This window comes from Drosophila miranda, chromosome 2 (genome assembly GCF_003369915.1).
Source record: "Drosophila miranda strain MSH22 chromosome 2, D.miranda_PacBio2.1, whole genome shotgun sequence".
NCBI lineage: Eukaryota > Metazoa > Arthropoda > Insecta > Diptera > Drosophilidae > Drosophila > Drosophila miranda.
The window spans coordinates 3,169,861-3,195,004 of record NC_046675.1 but is presented as its reverse complement, the minus strand read 5'-3'; the positions used below and the strand labels follow the sequence as shown (position 1 = coordinate 3,195,004).

Sequence of the window (25,144 nt, the reverse complement as noted above, 5' to 3'; positions counted from 1 at the left end):
TATTTGGTTTACGTTGTGCTTGTAAAGCTTTAAAGTGTATTTGTATAAGGTGAGGCGGCATCCCTGCCACTCTCTCTCGCTCTGTATTTGCTCTGAGATACTTACATATGTACTTAATAGTTTTGCAGCTTCACAAAAGTCTGAAGTGTTACGGAAGGAGGGTTCTATCGGAATTCCTTTTCTTTTATGAACCATACCTTGGAAATGTCTGCATCTCATTCTCTCATTCTCTCACTGCGCACATTTACATTTAACCCGCCACCATCTGTTTTTGCCATCTCTCTCGTTCTCTCTTTTTTGCATTGGCTGACGTAATTTTACGCTGTGTTGCCGCATGGTGCACATTTTTATGAATGGGAAGACCTGTCCCATGGCAACAGCAACAGTAGAAGCAGCAGAAGCAACCAGAACAACAGGTGAGAAAGCTGGAGCCAATTTACACAGATCAAAAAACGCAAGGGCATCGGCAATTAGCAGAGCAGACAACGGCAACATATCCGTTTATAATTGTCTTAATTGGAAAGTGATGTGCCGCTTGTGTTTTCTTCGGAAGTGGTTCCCTTGTTAAGACCCATCCTTTTAAATAGAGATATGTACCTACACAGCTGATAAGCAGCCGTATGTTCGAAAATGCGTCAAAAATTTCGTCAGCTACAGGTAGAACAGGTAAAAATCATTTTGGAAATTGGTTTATTGTTTCGGGGCAGATTCCAGGTTTTTCAAAAATAATGTCAAGGGAATACCCTGTTCGTATCCTTGAGGTGATGTACTTGTACATACATATATACCAGTCCAGAAACTTTCCTCTTAGCGCTTAATTAACTACGACTACTTACTTTGATGAAATTTATTCCAATGTTTATATGCTTAATGTAAGTTAAGTAGCAATGTTTCATGGAAGAAGAGATCAAAAACAATACGCGATTTCTTATAATTTGAAATTTCTTACAGCCCGCAAAAGAGAGTCGCATGACTGTCGTCCAGCATGCTTGCGTCCAATGCAAGCATGGCACAAACTAACAAAATACCTTTTGTTAGAAAGTCTTCAAAAACAGAGGAGCAAAAGCCTGCACTTTGTACATTGCTGAGCACTCGGCCATGGCATAATGAAGTGGATTAAATCATGTCATTCCTTTAATTAAAAATTTAATTATCCCATATTTTGATGTGTTTTTATAGTAAGCTCAGTTGTAAGCTTTTTAATTTTTAGCTTATTCTAGCTTTTTTCTAGCTAGCTTATGGTGACTCTCAAAATCTGGCAGCACTAGTACCCAGTGTGCCCGCAGCGCAACACCAACGGCCACATTACCAGATGAATTTTGTGTATAAAGCAGCTACGCCAACGAATCTTCTCGGAGCGTACTTAAACCTCTGCAACGGCATTGGATTTGCGATTGGGTGTTCGAATTTACAGTCTACCGTGGAACGGGTATTCAGCCAAATGAACATTGTTAAGACCAAACTTCGAAATATATTAAATTTAATACGTTCCAAAGATAAATATACCGATTGGAGTAATAGTGAATTGGATGAAATAACACAATTATAAATGTGTATATTTATATGTTTTATTTAGCCTGTTTTTCATCATTTTTAGCTTGTTCTAGCTTGTATTTTTAGGAAATCTAGCTGATTTTGACACTCAAATCTGGCAGTTGTAGTTGTAGAAAACGTGTACACTACATGTAACTGTGTAGATACGTCGCTAGGTGCGTGGTATAGTTCCTAAAATTCACGCGGCATATTTTAAATGGAGCCACGAGGAGGCATATAACAACAACAAAACAAAAAGCCTTATTTTAACTTTTAATTTTTTAATTTGTATATACTATTACTATACTATATGCATGCTTTGCATACATATAATATATATGCTTATATACATATAAAATTAAAGAAAATATATTTTTGGTGATATATGTATGTATATATATATAGTATATATATTATATGCTTTATAATTATTGAAAAATATAAAATTAAGGTTATAATGAATATGGAAATTATTGAAAAATTTAAAATTAAAAAAATATAGATCTTTATGAATTGTTGTGGCCCTGAAAAGGACCGATTTGTTGATTGATTGGCAGATTGGCGGGTGGCCATTCGGAAACTCCCAAAATAATAGCCATAAATTTATGTCATATTGTTGTTTTACTTCGTGCACATAATCCAGCTCCTGAAGCTGTTTTTCCAGGGAGCGTATAAGTCCTTGCCACACAGCTCCAGCTGGGTGCTGTTGAGGCAGAACAAGGTGGTGAAAGGTGTTGTCGCCGGGTATGAGCATACCCGGCCAACCAGCCTTTTCATCTGTTCCACCTTCTTTCCAAGCCAGTGCCGTATATCCTCCTGCTCCTGATGAAAAGACGGATATACCGCGTATCGCCAATCGTCGGGCGTGTCCATCACGTCGTATTCCTTCGCCAAAAGCTTGCGCAGGTGAGCGACATCCCAGAGCATAGGGTACCTCTGGGCGGCGTCCATCTTTGCAAGCAAATTGGCGGGGCGGCCATCAATCTCGGGCCATATCCATATGCCTCAATGTTGTCCAGTACCATGGAGACACTTTTGTTTATTGCATCCCTGCCCATGACATCTTTTGATCCCAAGGCCTGCGAATAAATGTTAATACAATATATTTTTATTCATTATATATTAACAGTATCTTACCAGTGTCAAGTGCAGAAAGTGAAAGTTAGACCCATCCAAGTTAAAGGCTGCTATCGCTAGCACCTTCCACTTGATGGATCCACCTCTAGCCCACTATACGTGCAGTTCATCATAGATCAATACGAAAGGAGCACTCGCATAATGCTGGAGATTCGAGATCAAGCTGATCACACCATCGTCCAGCTCATGCAAAAGTTTCTCCTCGCTAACAGTGCGCACAAACGGCAATATCAAATGGTGCATTTGATTCATGGTTGACATTTGACACAGTAAGACACTAGACACTAGTAAGTGCAAGGTTGTTGACCTGCTGCTTTATATAGCTTGATGCCCTTCGGTCTGTGTAACGCTGCCCAGAGGTTATGCAGAGTGATGGATAAGGTAATCCCGACTCAGCTCAGATCAAACGTTTTCGTGTATCTGGACGATCTTTTGGTGATAGCCCCGGATTTCCAGACGCATCTGCGATATCTGCGATATATCTGGTGGCCCAGTGCCTGAAAAGAGCGAATTTGACGATAGGCCTAAAAAAATTCCAAATTCTGCTTTAAGTCGCTGAAATACCTGGGGCTTATCATCGGAGGTGGCACGCTGCAACTGGATCCCGATAGGTTTGTGGCTATACAAAGGACCCCGAACCCGAGCTCAGTGAAGGAGCAACGGAGCTGCATAGGAAACGCAGGATGGTATAGGCGCTTTATCAAGGACTTCGCAACCATCGCTGTACCGTTAACAGATGCCCTGAAGAAGCATCCGCGCGTGAAGTTTTCCTTACCAACGGAAGCGAGGGCGCCCATAGAATCCCTGAAGAAGGAGTTCACCACGGCTCCTGTATTAGTCCATGCCGACTTTAAACGCCATTTCTATATCCAGTGCGACGCCTTAGATTTTGGAGTGGGAGCAGTGCTTTTCCAGCTGGATGACGACAAAGCAGAGCGTGGCATTCTTTTCTTCAAAGCTGAACAAACACCAAATAAATTATTCTGTAACGGAGAAAGAATGTTTAGCTGCGGTATTGGCAATAGAGAGATTCAGGCCATATGTGGAATTGATGCCGTTCACGGTAATCACTGATCACGCCAGCCTCAAGTGGCTAAAGTCACTCCAGGACCTGAATGGGCGTCTAGCGAGATGGTCATTGCAGCTGCAGAGGTTCGACTTTGTGATCGAGCACCGCAAGGGAGTTGAAAATATAGTGTATATATATACACTATCACGCTGCATCGAGGAGGTGGTTCTAGACCCAACGGAATTCAAAACTGGTTCAAAACCATTTGACACGGCCGTCGTTTAATATTACCGCCGTTCTATTCTATTCGGGTATAAATGTAGAGCTGCCATTTTCCATGAACATTTTGTTGCTAGTCATCTTCTGGTTTTGTGGTTTTTTATCATGTCAAATAATTTTAATTATTATTTTAATTGTGGTCCATCGCATCCCTTCATCCGCTGCAGCCAGAGCATCAGACGTACCAGCCAGCTCAGACACAAAATCAATTGTACCGGCCAATGTACCAGCAGGGATCTCAACCGTACGCAGGTCCGCAGACAACTCCAGCAACAACAACAACAGCAGCCCCCTGGTCAGCATCCCCTGTATCCCGGCCGTGGCCCTGGCCGGTGCCGCCATGAAGAACGTGTCCCTGTACAAACACATCGGAGGAGGATGCTCCTGTACAAGATTAACGATTCTGATTGCTAACGTTGCCATATGAAGGAACGGTTCCAATAAGACACTCGGTAGGAACATCTTTCAAGATATTTCTGTACACAATATCGTAAAGATCTCATCTGAAAGATCGATACGTTGGGCTAATAAAAACTTTCGACTAACAAAAGTAAGCCCTACTTTATTTTTTAATATCCAATTGAAACTATTTAAAATACGTATTTATTCGTATAGCTCGAATAAAAACGTTCGCCAGGCGATAATGATTGGATTTACAATTGGGATTATCGTGTGGCACAACAAATAGTCGGCGTTACCAAAATACCATCAGACCGAATCAAAACAAAGCATCCATCACAGTACAGCGAGGAAAGCGAAATAAAACCAAGTGGAAAATGGAAAATGGGAGAATGAAAATGGAAAATGCACAGGAAAAGAAAACCACAACGAGCCCAAGACAAAAAAGATTTACAATATCGCTTGGGAAGATTTAAAGGTGATTTCCAAAGATATATATTGTGTTTGAGTAGCGATAAATAAACAGAATTTCTTTCAGACCATTTTCTATTTTCCTCCCGCTTTCCTTCTGTTTGATTTTTTGCTCATTTTGATGTCGGAAAAACAAGGGCAGATCCCCCCACCAGCCAACCACTCAATCTCGATGGAAAAGTCGGAGAAGACAATTGAAAGGCGGAGGAGGGGACTGTGGCACGGTGACTCTGTGGACTGGGGGAGAGTCTCAGTCTCCTCCATTAAAAGTGTCACATTAACGAATTGCTCTGCTGCCGCACAACTAATTTATGCCCCAGCACTAATCGCTGTTCAGGTAGGATCCGATTTATTTGATTTCCCTCCGCGCGATCATAAATATACGGGCAGTAAGCCTTTCACAAACAACGAAAGAACACAGTTTTCATTGAGCAGAAAATCCGCATGCCATGAGGCGTTCGACTCGTAAATAAACTCAGACTATACTCGATCGTGGCGAGGGGCGTGGCCTGGGGACGATTTAGCGTCCTTCTGACTTAGAGAGCCGCCAATGTCGTCTAATGGCGGGGCGCCCCTAAAAATAGAATCCACTCGAGAGCACATCCCAGCCACTCAAAATGCGGCACCGACGATCGGAGCGGAGCGGATCGGATCGTTGAGCACATCTGGGGGCGCCCCCGAGCCCGAGATGTGTATGTTCCATTCTTTGCTTTATTTTCCCCCGATATTGTCAACCAAATGTGTTGCGTTTGCCGCGAGAATCGGTTCGTTGATCGTTGTCTCTCTGCCGCTCGATAGTCGACACGTGAATCGGAAATCGGCCATCCGGAATCCGGAGTGTGAATTGATCTCAAAAGGATCTGTAGAGTGATCTCAAAAGGATCGCATCGGAGCTAAAGTGAAGTGGCAGTGGCAGTGAAGATGACCAAGTACCACAGTGTCGGCAGTGAAATGACCGCGGGCCACAGCATTAAGCAGGAGTACAACAACAGCTACCCGCAACAGCCGCATCCCGGATACGGCTATAGCAGCTACAACCCATCCCAGGTGCTGGGACACCCCAATGCCAGCCACAATACCCACCAGACGCTGCAGAACTTCTTCAGCCGCTTCAATGCCGTCGGGGATCCAAATTTCGGCGCAACTGCCTCCGCCTCCGCTTCTGCCTCCGCATCAGCCTCCTCGTGCAGCTACGGCCAGAGTGGCCATCCGGCGGATGTGGACAAGCAGCTGGCGATGACCATGACCCCGTCGCCCATCTACACCACGGACTACGACGACGAGAACAGCAGCCTGGACTCCGAGGAGCACGTCCTGGCGCCACTGGTCTGCGCCTCGGCCCAGTCGTCGCGTCCCTGCCTCACGTGGGCCTGCAAAGCGTGCAAGAAGAAAAGCGTCACCGTGGATCGACGGAAGGCGGCCACCATGCGAGAGCGAAGGAGACTGAGAAAGGTAAGAAAGTAGCTTCGATTGCTTCAGTAGCTACAGAGAAAGAAGTTTCTAGCTGAGATCTGGGAGCATTTCTAATTTATTTTTAGTTACTGATCAGTGATCTCTGATATAAAACTAAAACACACTTAGAATGATCCTTTAAATGATTAGAAATAGGTGCAAGTGCCATTTTGGAACAAGTCCTCCATTTATCATCGAAAATTTATTTTAAGTGATTAGATTCCAAAATGATACTATCACCCATTTCATCAAAAGGATTATATAATAGATTCCTTAAGAGAATTCCTTACATATAAAACCGTGTCCAGGAGTAAAATATTCACCACTTGTGTACATCTATTCGGAATCGTTTCAAGAGCAAAGGAAGTGACCATGTCAAGACCATAACTTTATAATGAGTTACATTTTATATGGCTTTTTACCCTTTAGCGGCGAAATAATCCTTCAGTAAACCCTTTCATTGTAGTATTGTATTCATGTAACCTGAACTCTGACTTATACGTTTATCCTTTCAATGAATTCAGTTAATTTGAAACTAAGTTCTTAAGCGGTTGAGGGGATCCCACACATCATTTGTAAGGGCATTCATAGATACATCGGTTATAACGTTTTCTTGGGCTGGAAATATAAAATAGAAAATGAAGATCAGCCAAAAGATAATGATTATACACAATTTTTATATTTTCACTCAGACTTTAATGTTTATGCCATTAATTTTTGTATTTATTAATTTTCTATTTAGATGAAATATAGGACGACCTAAAAAATCTTTTTTATATTTAAATCAAAGTAAATTCTATTCTATGGCGTGTTTCTTTGCCATCTGTCTTATTAACATCCCATTACAAAATATAATTTTCACATTTTCATTTCCAAATCTTAGCTTCTTCCTTAATTCAACATTTTTTATGACATTTCCTTATTTGGGGGATCCTAAGCAGTACTCAATTGCAACTTTGTTGCACCACCACCACCGCAGCCACAGAGCACAGAAATTAACACTTTGCCACTTGCCATCGTTTGTTTGCCAACCGCCAGGGAGGGCCCAGAGGCCGTAAAAGAATGAATAGGGAAACCACCCAACAACAGTCATAAAACAAGAAGATTTGCCAAGACCAAGAGTTAAGCATCACCATTTATGAGTTTGACAATCGTAAAAGTTGTAGATGAACCCCAGGCGTACGAGTATTTATAGCTCCACATAGAGACATTAACCGATGCAAATGGAATCGAAATATCATAAACCGAAAGGGGGAGGATAGGACAGGGACAGGGACAGAGAGAGGGACTCTCGATCGTCGTCTGACACTGCTGCTGGCTGTCATAAAGAGAAGACCATGGGGTGGGCGAATGGTTTAATTGTTGAAAATTTGATGCTCTATTTAATTTGAAATATGTTTTATTAAACAGCCACTTAAAGGGGAACACGCCCGATCTGATGATGGGGCGGCTGTCCGTGTTTTTATGACGTTCCTAATGGGTTTCCATGATTTCTACGATCGCCGTTAATTGATGATTTCTTTTCACATTCTAGGTTAACGAGGCCTTCGAGATACTGAAGCGACGCACATCCTCCAATCCCAACCAGCGCCTGCCCAAGGTCGAGATCTTGCGCAATGCCATCGAGTATATCGAGAGCCTGGAGGATCTGCTTCAGGTACGGCCATAACATCCCAGAATTCTCAGGCAACACTCTTATTGATCGATCTTTCTTTGGCTTATAGGAATCCTCGCCCTCACGCGATGGCGACAACCTGGCGCCGAGTCTAAGCGGCAAAAGCTGCCAGTCCGATTATCTGGTAAGTTTTTTCACTGAACGCCAATTAATATTAAGAGTAAAGTTAAGGAGAGAGGAGGCCAAGAAGGCAAAGGAGGAGGTAGAGCAGTGAAGATAGAGGGGAAAATGTTCCGCAATTATTTTCTCGTAAAATTCTCATGCCTGAAAAACGTTTTCATACATTTTTCTTTGGCGACGCGCACATTCATCAAAATCTCAGGGTCTGGCCGCTTTGCTGAACATGAAAATAGAATATACATCGTCCCCACCTAGATCTTATCCCACATCCCAGATCCCATACCAGGTCCCATCCCATCCGATACCCGGTTGTATTTGCTGACCAAAATTTATGCCTTCGCTGACGTGCGACTTAATAAGCTCCCGCTCCCGATACCGATACCCCTCCCGCCCGGCAACCCTCTACGTCCTCCCAAGATTCTCCGTATTACCGTGAATTTATGAATTATGATCACACGCTAAAGAGGCAGCATCTGGAGAGAAAACTTTTCCAAAAAGAAATGCAAGAATATAGAGGACAAATAGCTGGAGAATTTGTGTTTGAAAGAGAAAAAAGAAGGGATGGTACGGGTGTGGGATCGAATCGAATGGTATCGTATGGGAGGTCGTTGCCTGCATTTAGTGAAATGCAATAAATAAATTTTCTTTTTATATGCCCCGTTCTTAGGGCCATCTTCTAAATGAAAATCGTGTTGTAAATTAATTACAACAAATACGTTTGCCTCGAGGGCAGCCATAGACGACAAAAAAGCACCTTTGAGGAGGAGGCTTGGAAGAGTTTTCCTCGCGCGTTTATTTGATTTTCCATGTTCGGGGGGATCGCATGTATTTCATAATAGTTTCGAGCGAACGGGAACAAAAAGAAAATGTGTCAGTTGACAAATTGCACAGGAAAAACATGACAAGATCTCGGGGTGTTCGTTCTGTTCGTTCTTCGAAAGGTGTTGCAAGACATGGACATGGGCCCCAGCTTGAGTGGGGCATACTCGTGCTGGGAGGGGGGATTTGACAGGCCAACAAATTGTCAACAATTATGCAAACATTTTTGCCATCTTGATGTTAAACTCACACGCCCTCACGCCCCCTTTCGTTTCACTGCGACTCTGGCGACGACTGGGTTGAGTAATTTCCATGCAGTTTGTTTAAGTTTTTCACATTTTTAATGTACAAATTTGTTAATTTACCATAAAACTTTGCATATTTGTATGCTGCTCTCTCTCTGTATAGTGCTTCCCCCATTGGCAGATATTAATGTGCGGCCATAGTTTGATTAAAAACTGGCACTACGCCAAACTTGCAGACACATTGAAATGCATTTGGAGACTTAGTCTCAGACTCTGGCAATCCATCCATCTCATCCATATCCATTTATTCGAGGGCCACAGGCCACACTGAACCTGGAGATTGTCTATATATAAACCTCAACCTCAATGGTTTGACGATATCTCTGATGTGAACTGCGTTTCGAGCACTCCATTTGAACAGGTACCTCGTACTCGAACTCGCACTCACACTCGCAATCGTAATCGTAGTATATCTGTAGCTTCCAATAGATTTGCTTATCGGCCACAATTTATAGCAGTACTCAAAGATATTCAATGCGAGTACAACACCTGGCAGAAACCGAAATTTTAAAATCGGTTGGCTAGCGATTTCCATGGTAATTGGAATCGAAATAGCAAAAAGTGATAGCTGGAACTTCTAGGTGCAAATGACTCAGTAAAATGAAGACACTCGAGTGGACGGTGGACGTGGGTGGGTGCAAGTGACTCAGGTCGCGATAGGGTTTCCTTTGATTATAACAATTCGATTATGGGTACATACGTATGTCTGGTCTTACAGCTCAATCATTATTGACAATCGAATTTTGAAAGACACTTTCTTTATGTTTATGCGGCACTAGCTCATGATATGTGTTCACACGAGAGCAAAAAGCAGAATCCCTGCCCGTTATTTCGATCCGAGACCGCAGTCCCAAGAATTATGACATCGCCAAACGTTCTATAACCATATATCTTGTGGGAAAAATTCATGTTGCTTGCGGTTTACAAATCGCATAATGCCTCATATCCGTTACAAGCAGCGAAGAGCGAAGGGAACTTCTAAGAGGAAGCGCGCCAAAAAGCGGCTTAAAATCTTTACGCAACGAAATGTTCAAATGATAAGTGGCATTTCATTCAGATACAAACATATGATGCATACATATACATATATAAAGAACTGTTTGCTACTCGGGTAAAGTGGAAAAATATACAAAAATTCCACATAATCGGAAGGCGGACAGACAGTGTGGTGTTCGTGTTCGAGTTGTCGCATATTGAGCGCATGCTGTCACTAAACGCTTGGAAAATGATAAATCGCTTTATAAAAGTGCAGTGTGAGTTCTGTTCTGTTCTGTTGTGTTCTTCACTTCAGTTCTTCGGTGCTTCTAAATATAAAAACACAAAAGACACACGCACACAGAGACACTTATGGACTTCTCTGCTCTGCCCTGTTCCCGATCCCATACGATCCTTGTAGACGCACTGACGACGGCGCATTCTCTGGCGAGGGAAGAAACCGAAACCGAAGTCCAAACCCACCCAGAAGTGGCAATTATAATTTGCTTAGCAAAAGCGTTAATGCAATTTTTTCTAATGAAATCTCGAGCGCATCTCCGTTGTCTCCGGATGCCTTGTCGTCTGCGTATGCGCACCAAAAATATTGCATCAAATTAATTTAATTGCTAATAAGAGTGCGTACAATGCAGCACTTCTCACTACCCCAGACAATGCAACAGTGCTGCACTGGTTCAATGCATTTTAATTGGCTTGCAACTTTGTGGCCATGTGGAATCTTCACTTTCCTCTGTGGTCGGTGTCGCTGCTCGGTTCTGGCATAAATTTTGGCTTAATCTCATCATTAGACTGCATTTTGTATGGCATTTGTTGGCCAAGACGACAGCCCGATGGGAGATGGAGAGAAAGAGAGAGAGATTCTGACGTTGTCATTTCGGTCGCCGGTATTTTTGTGTAATTTATTGTTTTCCCAATTTCATTGGAGGCTAAAACTAAAACGTTCGCTGTTTCCATTGCAGAGCTCCTATGCAGGCGCTTATCTGGAAGATAAACTCAGTTTTTACAACAAACACATGGAAAAGTATGGCCAATTTACAGGTAAGATTGTATATCTACGCGGCCCCCAGTGCATGGCCATAACAATCCATTATCCATTGACAGACTTTGATGGGAACGCTAATGGTTCGAGTTTGGATTGCCTGAATCTCATTGTCCAGAGCATCAACAAGAGCACAACATCCACGCCTGTGAAGACCACCGCCACGCCAGTGTCCACCAAGACGCCGCCAACAACAGGAGCCCCGCCAGCCACAAGTCTGCATGCGAGTTTCAAAAGGAAATGCAGCACCTAATGCAGCTCTAAGATTAGCCCCCATGCCCATGCCCATCCCCATCCCCATGTCCATTAGGTAATTGTAAAAATATTTATAAGAGGATACACGAGATACCCAGTGACCACTATAGTACATAGGACTTAAATTATTTGTATAGCCTTAGCACTTAATTAAACAATAATTGAAACAATGAATAGCGTCATAGCATCTCGTCTCACTCAGTCCAGCTCCAGTTTGCGGAAGGAGCCGCTCATCCCATTCAGCTCTCCGTTCGACCAGGCACTGGCCAGGCCCACGCGCAACTTCTCGTTGGTCCCGTACTGGGCATCGCGGGCAAGGTAGTCCTTGTTATCCAACAGACGCTGGCGCCAATAGTCCAGGGCCTCAGCCTGATAGCCATTGGTGCCTCCATACTCGATGGTCATGGCCTCCCGAGGTATGTGCTCGTACAGATCCTCCGATTTCTTGTGCACCACAAACTGAAAAGCAGATGGAAATCGATTAAAATCCACTTGGGGATCACTTCGATGCACAACCCACCTTAAAAGGCAGCTTGGAGGGAAGGAATTTGGTCACGAAATTGAAGATAGTTTGTCCCTCGCGCCGCATATTGATCATATGAATCTCCACAAAACGCAGGGGCAGGCACTGATCCACCAGGGCGAAGGCCTTCTTAAGCAGAAACGGATCGTACTGCATCATCTGCTCCATGGTTACGTCGCGAGCATCCACCACCCAGATGAGACCCGAAATGCTCGCATTGTCGCACTCCAGGGCGAGCAGCTCCAGCAGGATGAACACGAGTTTGAAGGCCTCGCGCGGGCTCGACTTCTTGGGATCGATTTGGCGGAACGGGGAAATGATCACCCGTGGTCCCTGGGGGCTGACCGGACGAGCGGGTATCACATGAACGCTGTGGATAGAACAACAATGAATTCCATTCTCTTTTCCTCGTGGGGAGGCGGCGCATTTTCAACCCACCCGCGCTGCAGCTGCGTCAGAAGTGCCTCATCCACCTGCCGGGAGCCGAGCACCTCGGGGAACACGCTGCGCAGGGAGTAGTAGTTGTCGAAGCGCCGTTTGGTCTCCTCCTGGCTGTAGCGGCAGCGTCGCAGGAAGGCCAGGATCAGCTGCTCGTCGGTGGGGGCCTTGAGGTGCGGCGACTTGGTAATCCACACCTGGAGCGTGGCCACCATCGCCTCGCGCTGTGACTGCTCCTCGTTGCACTCGGTCTTGGCCACGGCCAACAGTTCGGGGTCTAGGGTTCTGAGTGCGGACGCCATGCTGGAGCTTGTCTAGCTGTTAACGGAATGCCAAGACCACTGACGCATCGCGGTGGGTGCTACCCTGCCGCTGGCATCGCTGCCGCTAAGCGATACGTATATCTAATCAGGGAACACCTTGTAAATTAGCAACGGAACGAACGGCAACTCTGTTCGATACGACACCACACGAACCCAAAACCGGCAGCACAGACACAGATACGGATACATATGTACCTACTGAAGTACGGATATGATAGTTGGGTGCATAGATAGATAGGCGATATGTTTGTGTTATCTTTAATTGATCGACTGACTACACCAAAGCTTGGATATAGATACGCTGGCGTTTACGTGTGGGGAATATCCGGAGGTGTCCCCGAAGAGAGTTCTCTTTCGATCTGGGTCAATGTCAATCCCAGTTTAACTTGCGAAAGGAGCCGCTGGCCCCGAACTCTGCCTCATAATGGGTAACCTCGTCGTGTCGCAGCTCCTCGATGGTCCCGTAGTGGCAGTCCTGGTCAAAGTAGCCACGATAGCTGTTCAACAGGTCCTCCATGTAGGCCATGCACTCGCCCATATGACCATTGGTGCCGCCATACTCCTCCGGCAGCGTCTCTTTGCCAATATGCTCGATCAGCTCCTCACTAGACTTCAGGACGCGTATCTAGAAAAAGGGAAATATATGCTTCAGAGCCGACTTTATGCATTCGATGATTGCTTACCGGATAGTTAACCTGCATGCTGAGAATATTGTAGAGGAACATGATCGTTCCCTGTATATCCTTGGGCATGTTGATGATGTACATTTCCTTCACCTTCAGCGGGCCGCAGTTGTAGAGCCAGTTCCACCATTTCCGAAAGAGAACCTTGTCGAATCGTCGCATCTTATCCGAGCTGACGCCCTCCAAGTCGATTATCTCACAAATACCCGCCAGCGAGGCATAATCATTCTCCAAGGCAACAATCTCCATGGCCATCGAGGTGAAGTGATAGATCTCGCGCAGCATATAGAGGTTCGGATCGAAGTGGCCGAAACGAGCGATGAACAGCGCAGTGCGACTGTCGCCCTTTGGCATATCGGGATATAGGCAGACTCTATAAGAAAGAAGGGTGAGAGATTAAAGATGATTCCATCATCATGGATAAAGTTTCTATGGCTTACCCCAAGCGGTTGATGTCCAGCAGTCGCTGGGTCACACACCGATTGTTCATGATCTCCGGAAAGAGGTTGTAGTGGGTAAAGTAGCGATCGATGCGCCGCTTGGTCTGCTCCAGGCTATACCGACAGCGACGCAGGAAGGCAATCAGGAAGTCGTCGTCGGTGCGGGCACGCAGATGCGGCTGCTGGCGTATCCACACGCGCAGGATAATGATGTCCTGCTGGATGCGGTCTGGCGTCTCGTTCACCTCCTTCTCGGCCAGCTTGGCCAGTGTCGGCGAGAGCGGACGTCGCATTTTGCTGATGGCTGTGCGCTGTTTGATGACATTTGGCCAATGGCTATGGTTATGATAGTTGGATATGGTTGGCTAATTTGCCTATTCCCCGCATTCGATGGTGCTCTGCTGGCCACATAATCTAATCTTATCTGGAGGGCTGGAGAAATCGTTTTGGTAAAATTACCCATACACCGTGATACTCCCACTCCATGGATTGTATCTGTATCTACTCGTATTTATAACTTGCACTTTTCTCCAGCTGAGGGACTGGGACTGGAACATGGAACATGGAACATGGGCAGGAGGACAGGGCAATGATTGCGCACATCCGGCGCCTGTCCCCTTGAGTCACTTAAGTGCACTTCTCGCCGACTCGCTGGGGGAATGGGGGTACTTTGTGCCTGAAATGCGATCTCTATTTAATGCCCGAAATAAATCTAGCGCTAAATAGTATCCAGTTTAGTTTAGTTTGTGTTTGAGCATTCAATCTGAGTGGCTGTCAGAGGGCATTACACTGACATCTCGGGTTGGTGGCGATGCGATGCCATGGGATGCCATGAGACGCTGAAGTTGACATGGAACACCTACAGATCGAGCAAATTGCTGTGACATGGTGCTGTCAGCTGCTGACAAGCCAGCGATCGGGCGGCCAGGAAACGGATCAGTTTGCCACTCCACCAATAACTCATAACACATTATGGCGACTGCCACTGGAGAGACTGGAGACTGTTCTTTGATCTTCCTGATGACAGGGCAGCGCGTGTAAATTCCCTTTGCAGCCGGCCTGCTCCTCATGGCTCCCGACGTGAACATATCGTTGCCATATTAATAATGAGCCTCATTAACTGAATGCACTACACAACACCCGACACATTGCTGGCTGTTGGCACTTTCCACTTTCCTCTCTAGCTTGGAAGGGTAGAGGCAGTAGAGGCGGATTGTAATTGACACGCTCATTGCTGATAAGTGTATTTTGTTGTAAGCACTTGAGATATGTTGTTCCCAAGCCGTTCTGTTGCATATACAATGCTACAGGCACATACTACTCGTATGATGGATGCACAAAGAATGGATTTCAAGTACAAAAGGGTAAGCACCCAGGGCCTGATGATTCAATTCATGCTACATTATCAAATGTATCCAGCAGGAATCGCATCAGTAAAGCAGACACTGCCACAAAACCACTAGTCGTCATATGGTCGCGTATAAACGTTTCATGTTTTAATTTATCGTCTTACATAAAACGCCCCATTTTGTGCGCCAAGTGCGATGCACAGAGGGAAATGCATTTGCTTAGCGCTCAATTGACAATCATATTTATAGAGCATATATATTGAACAACACAAAAAAAGAAAAACTAAATCCTAGAACTAAAAAAATATGTATTTTTCGGTTGTTGCCGCTCGACTGGCAGTTGTCACTCAACTTGATATCAACTTGAAATATCTATGCTACATGTGGGCCTTTTGTACTGTGCCGTTCCCTCCTCCCCAGATAAAAGAGATTCGGGCTTCTGTGCGAGAGGCGGGAAAGGGCATTAAACGGCAAATGAAATTTCATTGTAAACAGACGGCGTTACGGCAAATTGAGCAGCTTAAACAAATTTCCGTTGTCATAGGGAGATAGTCTCAAGCGAGCATTACATCCTTGCATCCTCCTCGCCATCCCCATCCCCATCTCCATGCCCATCCTGTTGAGGGCAATTTATTGGCTTCCGTTTTGTTGTCACTTGAGCTGTGGTGTCGCGCAAACATGAGACATGTCGTCTATCCTAATTGGTCCTTTGGGCAGCGGCAGATGGACTCGTAACCTTACTTAACTTACTTGAAACTCCACTCGATTCACTTCTTGGAATCTCACTTATAGAGCACTGTGTGCCAGGAGCGGGGCGGAAGGAGTAGATTAAATGCACCACTTTGGCTATCGTTGAGCGCCACTTCCACTGGCAGATTTTGGCTGCAAAAGAGAGCAAAGCAGAGCATCCATTAGAGGCAAGGCATTCATAAATGTGCAACGCTGCAGCGTTGTAGGCAATTAAGTTGACGCACTTAAGCGGCACCGTCGCAGATGAGGCCCAAAATAGAATACAGGATATGTAGACACGCGCGCCACTTACCCATTGTAGACGATCAACGCCACACTGCCGTCCGGTCGCTGGAAGCCGACTACACTTAGCTGCGAAAAGGAATTGTTTTCGCCCTCGATCCGCGTCTCGATGCGCACCGATTGCGCCGGCAGAAACTTGGAGAAGTGCCCGATGGCATAGTAAATCGGTTGCTTGTAGATCTCACTGCGACTCGTCGCATTCACAATGATCGGTGCGTCCACAAAGTTGTTCACATAGTTGGGTCCGCCCTTCTCGTCCAGCACTAGATTCCAGTCCAGCCAACCGTTGAAATTGTGTTGAAAATCCTGTATATAGGCACGCATGTAATTCTCGCCCCGCTGCCAGCTGCCCAGCTCGGGGCCGTGCGTCTGCCAGGGCTTGTCGCCAATGCAGGACTCCGTGTTGAGCAGCAGCATGTTGGGCATTTCGGCATGTGCCTGATCAATGAGCTGGGGACCAACCAGCTCATCCCAATACCAGTGGACGGCCAGGCCATCCAAATACGACAGTGAATTGCTGCGGGATGAACGCATCTAAAATAAATGAGAACTGTCGCGAGTGTTTAATTGAAACATTTTCAGGCACCACCTCACCTTGCGGAACCACGAGGGAAACGTGTACCGCTGGTCATCGTTGCCAAAGATGAGCACAGGCTTCTGCGTCGAGTTCCTAATGGTCGGACCTAGATGATCGCTCAGCCATATTGCCTGGTCGTAAATATTTCAAGATGCTTAATAGCCAGAATCATGATTGAACGTTTGGCATGCCCATGCCTCCTACCTGCTGCCAGGGCGTCCAGCCCATGCTCATGAAGTGCACAAAGAAGAAGCCGATGACGCCGTTTAGCGGCTCATTGCCAGTGGATATGGACCAAATCGGCATATTTTTAGACTGCATCAGTTCGAGAAATCTGCAACAGATTCCACCCCAAAATGAATGGCATTCACAGTGTGTAAAAGTTCTTTCCCGCTCACTTGAGATGATAGAGGGCCCAGGTCTGGTAATATTCCGACTTTAGCTGGCCAAAGCCTGTCCATCGGTCGTTGGTCTTCATCCAAGGAGGCGCACTCCAGGCAGCAGCCATAATTTTTAGCTCCTCCATTCGGGCCACACTCTTGAGGCGTTTCAGTTGTTCAATTTTCTGCAGATCCCTTGGATCGAGTTCAGTAAAGTTGGACAGGGCGACATCATTTCGTGGCAGCTCGTTGTAGGCCCAGGGTTCCAAATCAAAGTCACATCCTCCTATGGACGTGCGGATGCTGTTGTAGGCAATGCCATCGTCGTGGTAATATGATCTTCAATGGGAAACAGATTACATCTAGAATTGTGGAGCTGTCAGGATTTGAAACCTACTTGTAGACATGGTCCTGCAACTCTGTCGGCAACAGTTGAAGTAAGTGAGAGACAGTTCCAGTCAAGGCCCCGCCAAAGTTGGTTACGTTCTGATAACGCTGTTCCCGCTTAACTGAAACGCTTACAGTCTTGACGCTGGCATTGATAACTGCAATTACAGACGGATTAAGTGATGTTTGACAATTTTGAATGCTTAGATTAGCTACACAATCGTTGGGGAATGCTTGCCAAGTTCAGCCAGGCTCTGTGCTGATCCACCACTATGGCCTCCGCGTGAAAGTTCTCATCAGTCGACTGTATGTCTTCCACCACCAAAGGTGCCTTGTTGGATAGGTCCCCAGTGGTTACTTTAAAGCGCAGGCCATCCTATAAAACAACAGCTGTATCAATCAATGGGATTTCTTGGGGCCTGCCCACTCACCTTGCTGGAGCTGATCACCACAATCCGGGAGACCTCATTAAGTTCCGGCTGCTCCAAGTAATCGCAGTAGGTGCTGGTGCACACGCAAACACTGCCATGCGGTGTCTCGCGGAGATCGCAGGGCAGCTGCGTTGAGGCCGCACCTGCAAATCGTACAGTTGAGGTGAACAGGTAGGCACTTATCACTTGTGTTTAACTCACCTCCCGACTGGGCAGAGATTGCGGCCACTGCAAAAAGAAAGCACAGCCAAATTTCTTTCATTTTAGTTTGCAGGGGAAGTCAAACTGCAGCAGAGGTGATGAGTCTCGATTGGAGGCGTCCACTCGACTGAGTCCAAGCGGACTTCGAAAGCGTTTCTCCAATCAAGCGTCGCGGGAAACTGAATTTCGCTCAAGTTGTTTGTGTTTTTGTGAGCCACTTGACCCGGGCCCAGCTGTTGATCTGATAAAGCGGCCGGCAAGACGACGACAAGCAACGATCCATACCCACTTGGAAATCGGCGCACGCAATCAAAAGTAAAAGTTATGCAAACTGCCAGAGGGGCCGCGCGAAGCAAAGAAACAGGTGATCTGGTTATCGCCCGGTAATCGAAAGCTATTGGTTGCGAAACGGTGTATCGTTCGGACAACTCTAGTTGTCCCTTTCGCACTCCCAGTGAAGCCCAAGGTCTATTAATAAAAAGGTAAGGCATTGTCCGCAATAAATGCCAGACAGTTTTCCATGCAAAATATGTACCCATTGAACCTTACCCTATTTCAAATATACCTTTGTCCAGCCCTTTGCAATTTCAAGCAATAGCCATCCCTTTCGCACTTGCAGGCCGCCAAAGAAAACCGCATGGAATCCAATAAAAGTTCGTTTATTGCAAAAATGTGCTCAGCTGTACAGCAAGGTGTGAATGGACTTGGCGGGCACATTGACCGTAAACTGGCCGCGCTCACTGTCCACCACAGTAATGTTTGTATCGGCGCGTCCGCTGTTGAAGAGCACGGCGGCAATCTTCTTGTCCGGCCGCAAGAAGGCAACGCAATCCAGATTGACGTTGCTGGGCACAGCATCGACGCGTATGGAGCCCTCTGGCACCAGCTTGGAGAAGTGACCCATGGCATAGAACATGGGCTGCTTGTAGAACTCCTCATTGGCTGAAAGGAATCGGTTAGTATGTGCATACGTTGTAAAATTCTGGATTAAGTGAACTTACTTGTGGTGTTGGCAATGACGGGGGCATCGACTGTATTGTCCACATAGTTGGGACCGCCCTCCTCGTCCAAAATGATATTCCAATCGATCCAGGCATGGAAGCCATGCTTTATGTTCTCCAAGAAGGCGCGCGTGTACTTCTCAGCCCGCTCCCAGCTGCCCAGGACGGGGGCCGACCTCTGCCAGGGCTTATCGCCGATGCACGACTCGGAGACGATTAGGAGCTTGTCGGGCGCGTAATCGGTGGTCTCATCGATAAGGCTGCTACCGAAAATCTCATCCCAATACCAGTGCAGCGATAATCCGTCCAGGTAGTCAACCGAATTGGGGCGGGTGTAATTCATCTGGAATTGATGCGCGATAATGACCATGAACTTGGATGCTGGCTGAGGACCTTACCATTTTGAACCAGTGTGGAAAGGAGTAGCGCTGATCATCGTTGCCGAAAAGGATGATATCCTTGAATTCAGAGTTTCGGATCGTTGGCCCCAGGTGGTCGTTCAACCAGATGGCCTGCGTCTGTGGAGTCCAGCCCATGCTCATGAATTTGACAAAGTACATGAAGAAGATGCCGTTCAGTGGCTCGTTGCCTGTGGAAATGGCCCAGATGGGCAGTCCATTATCCTCCATCAGTTTCACCCACTTGAGGTGGTAGTCGGCCCAGGTCTGGTAGTACTGCTTTTGGAGGCGTCCGAATCCTGTCCACCTGTTGTTCGTCTTCATCCAAGGCGGAGCACTCCAGGCCGCACCCTTAATTCGCAGATTCTTTATGCCCGAGACCTCGACGAGGCGTTTTATGTGGCCCACACGCATTACATCGCGTTCGTCCAGCTCGTCCATGCCGTCGAGCATTGTGTTGTCCTCTTCCTCGGCATAGGCCCAGGCACCGAGGTCAAAGTCGCAGCCGCCGATCGATATGCGCATCAGATTGAAGCCCAGCCCCTCCTCAGCGTAGAAGGACTTGTACAGATGGTCGGCGAGTTCAGGCTGCTTGAAATTGTCGACTAGGTAGGATACGGCTCCGGTGTAGCTGCCACCGAAGCCCGTCATTGTCTGGTAGGTTTTGCTGCGATTCACTTTCAGTGTCACGAAGCGGGTGATGGTGCTCTCGCGCGACTCCAAGGTGAAGGCACTGGCCAAAGCCTGATCCAGCAGGCGAGAGAAAATTGTATTGTTTTTGGCCTCTGGAACGGGCTCCACATAGTCCTGCACAGTGTACGTGTCCTCTGTCCCGAAGTGTCCGTGGGATGTGGCGAATCGCAGACCCTGCTTGGAGCTGGAAATCAGTGCGAATTCTGTGTCGTCCGTCAGCGTGGGATTCTCCAAGTAGTCGCAATAATCAGCCGTGCACACGCACACCTTTCCCTGCTCCGCATCCTTCACTTTGCACGGCACCGTTTCCCCCCGGCCACCTGAAGAACCGTGCAGGTGGTAAGTGTCAATTCCAGTTTCTAATTTCATTTTATGGTTTTTTGGTTTTCATTGCCACTTACCGATTGCAGCTATCAGCAGCAGCACTGCGAGCAGCAAAACTCCTTTGCTGGCAGACATTTTCCTCGTTGACCGTTCGCTTGATTGGCTGCCAACGGACTGACCGGCACGGACGCAGCTGCAGCTATGAGCTGGACAAGCTGACAAGTTATCTAAACACTTGGGGCACTCCCCCCAGAGTGGCCAAGACAAGAAGCATTACCGATAAGGCCATACCATGCCCGTGATTAGGATTATGATTAGGAGTTTATTGAGCTTTTCATTTATTCATTTTGTTCATCATCCAGCTGGCCTTGGTTTTTCGTTCTGTTTTGGTTGGGGATAGGATTTGATGTTAGTTCTCATTCCCCTTTTGATACCAACTTTAAAATTTTTTTGAAAAGTTTTTCTATTACATTTTTAAATTTTAACTCCAATATGTCGCATAAACCTTTGGGTAAGATCTAAACGATTGTTTGATGTTTTAAATTTAGCTACATAATTTCGAAATATTTTACAAGGACCCGGACCCGGCGCATACATGCTGCCCAGCTGCTTCGGCTATGAGAAGTGCGACTCCAGGATGCAGCGAAGCCCGCAGTATTCCTTCGGGACCCAATCTCGGTCTAGCAATCGTCCAAATCTTGTCGGACCCGGGCCGGCGGCGTATCACCTGGGCTTTGTGACGCGCTATGGAAAGGCTAACAATCTGGAGTACGCGTATTTCCATAGACGTGGTCTCGGCAGCAACAAAACAAAAAGTGTTCGCTAGTTAGAGTCTCAAAATATACGAATATATGGGTTAACAATAAGCTGTTGTTGTCTAATCGTGAATTAAGGGGAATTAGATTACCCTAATCGGCGTCCCGAACTCGAGTGGGCGTATGTTGACAGGTGGAACAGGTGTTTGTCCCGGTCTCACAAAGGGCGAACTACCATAGCAAATATTCAGGGAGCTGAGAGGTCTATTTATACCTCATCTTGACTCAAAATAGGTCAAGCACAAGGGGGCATGGGCATGGGAACCGGGGCATCTCCCTCTCCCTGGCTGCTTATAAAATCAATTTCGAAAGAGAACCCAACACTGCGCCACAGCAATCCGTCACAAATTTGTGGGGACTAAATTTAAACGGCTGAAAATTCAATGAAACGGAAAATGTGACTAGAGGCTAACAAATCCATAGCCTGCTTATCGGGGCCGTGGCAAACACTCGTTCAGACCGGGTCGCGCGAGACCTTTAAGCCAGTGCTTTAAGCCCCCCGCGGAGCCGTACTGCGGCCGGAGGGGGGTTTGGGAGTGCTGCTAATAATACAGAATCCTATGACACGGATATGTCTTTAAAGTCATGTGTGTGTGTCCCGCAGCGAAAAACTATCCCGAAGCCAATAGAAACATGAAGGAAATTATGATTAGGCCAGAAACGAATACTGATTACTCTATCTCCGAAAATGGTTACAAGTTCCTAAAGCGTGTACGTATTTTAATCAAGAAATCTATGGGAATCTCGAATTAGTTTCATTTTATTTCTTGGAATATTTCCACTCTTGAAATATATACGGATTTAATACGGCTTAAAGCTTTTCATTTGAACTGGCTTTAACTTAATAACGTTGTACTTTTTATAGACTCTGCCTGCGAACACACACACTGGCTACAATTTGGATAGCTTTTGGCCTATACCGCTCGAAGAGGTCAACCTGAAATTCATGATGAACACAAACAGAAAGGCACAGAAAATCTATCAGAACGAAGCCCAGATGAAACCTCGTTCGGGGCCCATCATCCCTGCTCGGGACTCGGGACACGGACTCGGGAGTCGCCTCGGTTCGCGTGCTGTCAATAAAATAGAACGGCAACTTGTCGCTCCCTTTCAATATTCGCACACTCGTCGTTGAGGCAGCAACACCCACCTGTTGTTGGTTCCTGCTCAACTGGTGTTATCGCCGTAGTGTGAGTGCGTTTGTCTGGCGCGAGTGTGTGTGTGTATGCGTGCGTCTGCATTAATATTGTGTAGCATACTTTGTGGCGCGAACCGAGCAAATCCATCGAACCATATGGCAGCATAAATTGTCAGTGCCAATCAGTTTGTGAGGAAGATTTACATTTAGCTTATCGTGCCCCGCCATGTCGGAGCACTCGACACAGAGGCAGCAATCCCAAGCAGCTGCTGTCCAGCTAAATGCCCCGGCCAGACGCTGCTCAACGCCCGGTAATGGCAGCAGTAATCGCTGTCTAATTGCAGTGATTGTCTACCTGGCCCTGCTACTAGATAACATGCTGCTGACCGTGATTGGTAAGACAAATTATTCAAAGATAAACTTAATCAGTATTCAGAACAATTTGTTCCCCTTTGCAGTGCCTATTTTGCCAGATTACTTGGCCGGACTGGATCTGGAGGCCTCCACACCGCTGGTTCTTAGCCTGGAGGAGACAACCCCATCTTCAAAGCTGTCCCATCTCTATCGCAGTGGAGAGATGCTCGGTGGCGGCCATCAGCTACATACTGCCAAACATCCCATTCCCGGCAAATCGATGGTCAATTTTACGTTGCTTCAGATCTCCACAGAGCGCCCAACAACGACCACAATCACGCCCACGCCCACACCCACGCCCACGGCTACGGCTACGGCCACGGCCACGGCACTAATTCTAGATATCGTCCAGTCGGGCGGCACTAATGCGACCTCCTCCACCAGCAAGGTACTGTCCGACAGCCTTATAGCCAGCAATGTGCACTCGAACAGCAACCGAAGCCTGACCTTGGCGCAGGAAAACGGATCCATTGGCCTGCTGCTCGCCATGAAGGCCCTGGTGCAATTAATTTTCAATCCGATTGTCGGCAACGCGACCGGCAAGTTTGGCTACCGCCTGCCAATTGTGGTGGGTACCTTCTTCCTGCTCGTCTCCTCATTGGGTAAGCCCCTTTTCTCTCGTATCACTGCAATAATAACGACTTGATGTGTGTGTGTGTGTGTCTACTTCCAGTGTTCACTGTGGGCGAATCCTATTGGGCGCTATTGGTGGCTCGTGCCGTTCAGGGCGTGGGCTCTGCGTGCATCAATATCTGCGGCATGAGTCTGGTGGCCCAAAACTATCCCGAGGAGGCACGTCGCTCCAAAGTAATGGGCATCATCTTGGGCAGTATTGCATTGGGCGTGCTGCTCGGCTATCCATTCGGCGGGATCCTTTACGATCTGTTGGGGAAATCGGCCCCCTTCATCATACTCTCAACGTTTATATTCTTTAGCTTGGGCCTGCAGCTGCTGACGTTGGATCTGTCTGTGCAGCCGGAGGTGGTGGTGGAGGAAACTCCCAAGTGGCGGCCACTCCTCGAGTGCAAAATGATCCTGGCCATCGTGCTCGCCATCTGGTTCTCAACGTCCACGATGGCCATGCTTGAGCCATGCTTGCCCATCTGGTTGATTCAGTACTTGAAGCCGAACAAATGGCAGCTGGGAACTGTCTTCATACCCGATTCGGTGGGCTACTTTGTGGGCACCAATTTCTTTGGAAGCGTAGCCTATCGCTTTGGCCAGGTGAAGGTCTCCTGCATTAGTCTGCTGCTGGTGGGAATCGCCTCGATTTTGGTACGTATTTTAAATGTTCCCTGGTGATATTGTCATATGTTATACCTTCTCCTTCTCCTGCAGATACCCAGCGCGACGACTGTAAGCCAACTACTGTTGCCGCATTTTGCTCTGGGTCTTGGCATTGGGGTAATTGATGCCGCTCTGGTTCCTCTGCTGGCCACCTTTGTAGATGCAACATTGGCCCAAGAGGAGCAGGGTGAGGTCACCACACCCATTTCCAGCTACGGCACTGTCTATGCCATACAACAGACATCCGTCAGCCTGGCGTACTGCTTGGGTAAGTCTAAGCCTGATCTCTGCAAGTGCTACCATCTCATCGAATCCTATTCTGTCTTTATAGCTCCATTGATTGGTGGGGAGTTGGCTCAGACCTTTGGCTTTGCCTGGCTAATGCGCATAGTGGGCATATGCAACATGATCTATGGTCCCGTTCTGGTCTATCTTTATCACAAATACGATCCAAAGGTTATAAGAACAATCTCTGATAAAAAAAAACCCTTGCTTAACTATCTTTCGTATCCGCAGATCCTAAGAGAACAACATAATGACATGCTGCTCCAAAGCAGTGGTCGTGGGTCCCGTTATAAACAGCTGTACAACTCAATGGACGTGGAATAGACCACGATTCCTCGTAAATACTAAGCAATCAATGAAAAGAATTACTTTCGTTCTTCATTTTTTTGGCTCATCTAAAGCAATATATTGGGAGATGATTTTTCTGTACCCAAGGAAGGGGAGGGGATATAATAACCTAGTCTCCAAGCATTCAATTCATTTTCATTAAAATATCTCTCGAATCTCCGAAAGTCAAAATCACTTAACAATGTTTCCAA

At 46.7% G+C, this 25,144-nt stretch overlaps 6 protein-coding genes across 6 annotated transcripts; 2 read left to right on the top strand and 4 right to left on the bottom strand.

The window, feature by feature from the left end:
* The first annotated feature begins 5,540 nt into the window (after positions 1-5,540).
* Positions 5,541-11,660, top strand: LOC108156514 (myogenic-determination protein). Its single transcript, XM_017288019.2, has 5 exons — positions 5,541-6,280; positions 7,815-7,937; positions 8,005-8,079; positions 11,152-11,230; positions 11,294-11,660. Exons 1-5 carry the CDS (start codon positions 5,750-5,752, stop codon positions 11,482-11,484), a joined length of 999 nt encoding a protein of 332 aa, XP_017143508.1. The 5' UTR covers positions 5,541-5,749; the 3' UTR covers positions 11,485-11,660.
* On the bottom strand, positions 11,543-12,764 carry LOC108156515 (alpha-tocopherol transfer protein-like). The gene is made up of 3 exons (XM_017288020.2): positions 12,448-12,764; positions 12,007-12,379; positions 11,543-11,945 (listed from the first exon to the last, which is right to left on the bottom strand). Exons 1-3 carry the CDS (start codon positions 12,747-12,749, stop codon positions 11,685-11,687), a joined length of 936 nt encoding a protein of 311 aa, XP_017143509.1. The 5' UTR covers positions 12,750-12,764; the 3' UTR covers positions 11,543-11,684.
* A 51-nt stretch (positions 12,765-12,815) lies between these two features.
* On the bottom strand, positions 12,816-14,737 carry LOC108156516 (alpha-tocopherol transfer protein-like). Its single transcript, XM_017288021.2, has 3 exons — positions 13,894-14,737; positions 13,454-13,826; positions 12,816-13,395 (listed from the first exon to the last, which is right to left on the bottom strand). The coding sequence occupies exons 1-3, from the start codon at positions 14,184-14,186 to the stop codon at positions 13,141-13,143; spliced, it is 921 nt and encodes a 306-aa protein (XP_017143510.1). The 5' UTR covers positions 14,187-14,737; the 3' UTR covers positions 12,816-13,140.
* A 625-nt stretch (positions 14,738-15,362) lies between these two features.
* LOC108156512 (lysosomal acid glucosylceramidase) lies at positions 15,363-18,609 on the bottom strand. Its single transcript, XM_017288015.2, has 9 exons — positions 18,251-18,609; positions 18,050-18,192; positions 17,835-17,994; positions 17,629-17,776; positions 17,250-17,570; positions 17,056-17,185; positions 16,869-16,982; positions 16,285-16,808; positions 15,363-16,124 (listed from the first exon to the last, which is right to left on the bottom strand). Exons 1-9 carry the CDS (start codon positions 18,309-18,311, stop codon positions 16,025-16,027), a joined length of 1,701 nt encoding a protein of 566 aa, XP_017143504.1. The 5' UTR covers positions 18,312-18,609; the 3' UTR covers positions 15,363-16,024.
* A 284-nt stretch (positions 18,610-18,893) lies between these two features.
* On the bottom strand, positions 18,894-20,938 carry LOC108156513 (lysosomal acid glucosylceramidase). Its single transcript, XM_017288017.2, has 4 exons — positions 20,744-20,938; positions 19,650-20,662; positions 19,252-19,594; positions 18,894-19,192 (listed from the first exon to the last, which is right to left on the bottom strand). The coding sequence occupies exons 1-4, from the start codon at positions 20,799-20,801 to the stop codon at positions 18,927-18,929; spliced, it is 1,680 nt and encodes a 559-aa protein (XP_017143506.1). The 5' UTR covers positions 20,802-20,938; the 3' UTR covers positions 18,894-18,926.
* Positions 20,939-21,084: 146 nt separating this feature from the next.
* On the top strand, positions 21,085-25,069 carry LOC108156510 (synaptic vesicular amine transporter). Its single transcript, XM_033388900.1, has 7 exons — positions 21,085-21,177; positions 21,242-23,014; positions 23,078-23,635; positions 23,707-24,308; positions 24,372-24,588; positions 24,652-24,776; positions 24,837-25,069. The coding sequence occupies exons 2-7, from the start codon at positions 22,846-22,848 to the stop codon at positions 24,927-24,929; spliced, it is 1,764 nt and encodes a 587-aa protein (XP_033244791.1). The 5' UTR covers positions 21,085-21,177; positions 21,242-22,845; the 3' UTR covers positions 24,930-25,069.
* The last annotated feature ends 75 nt before the right edge of the window (positions 25,070-25,144 follow it).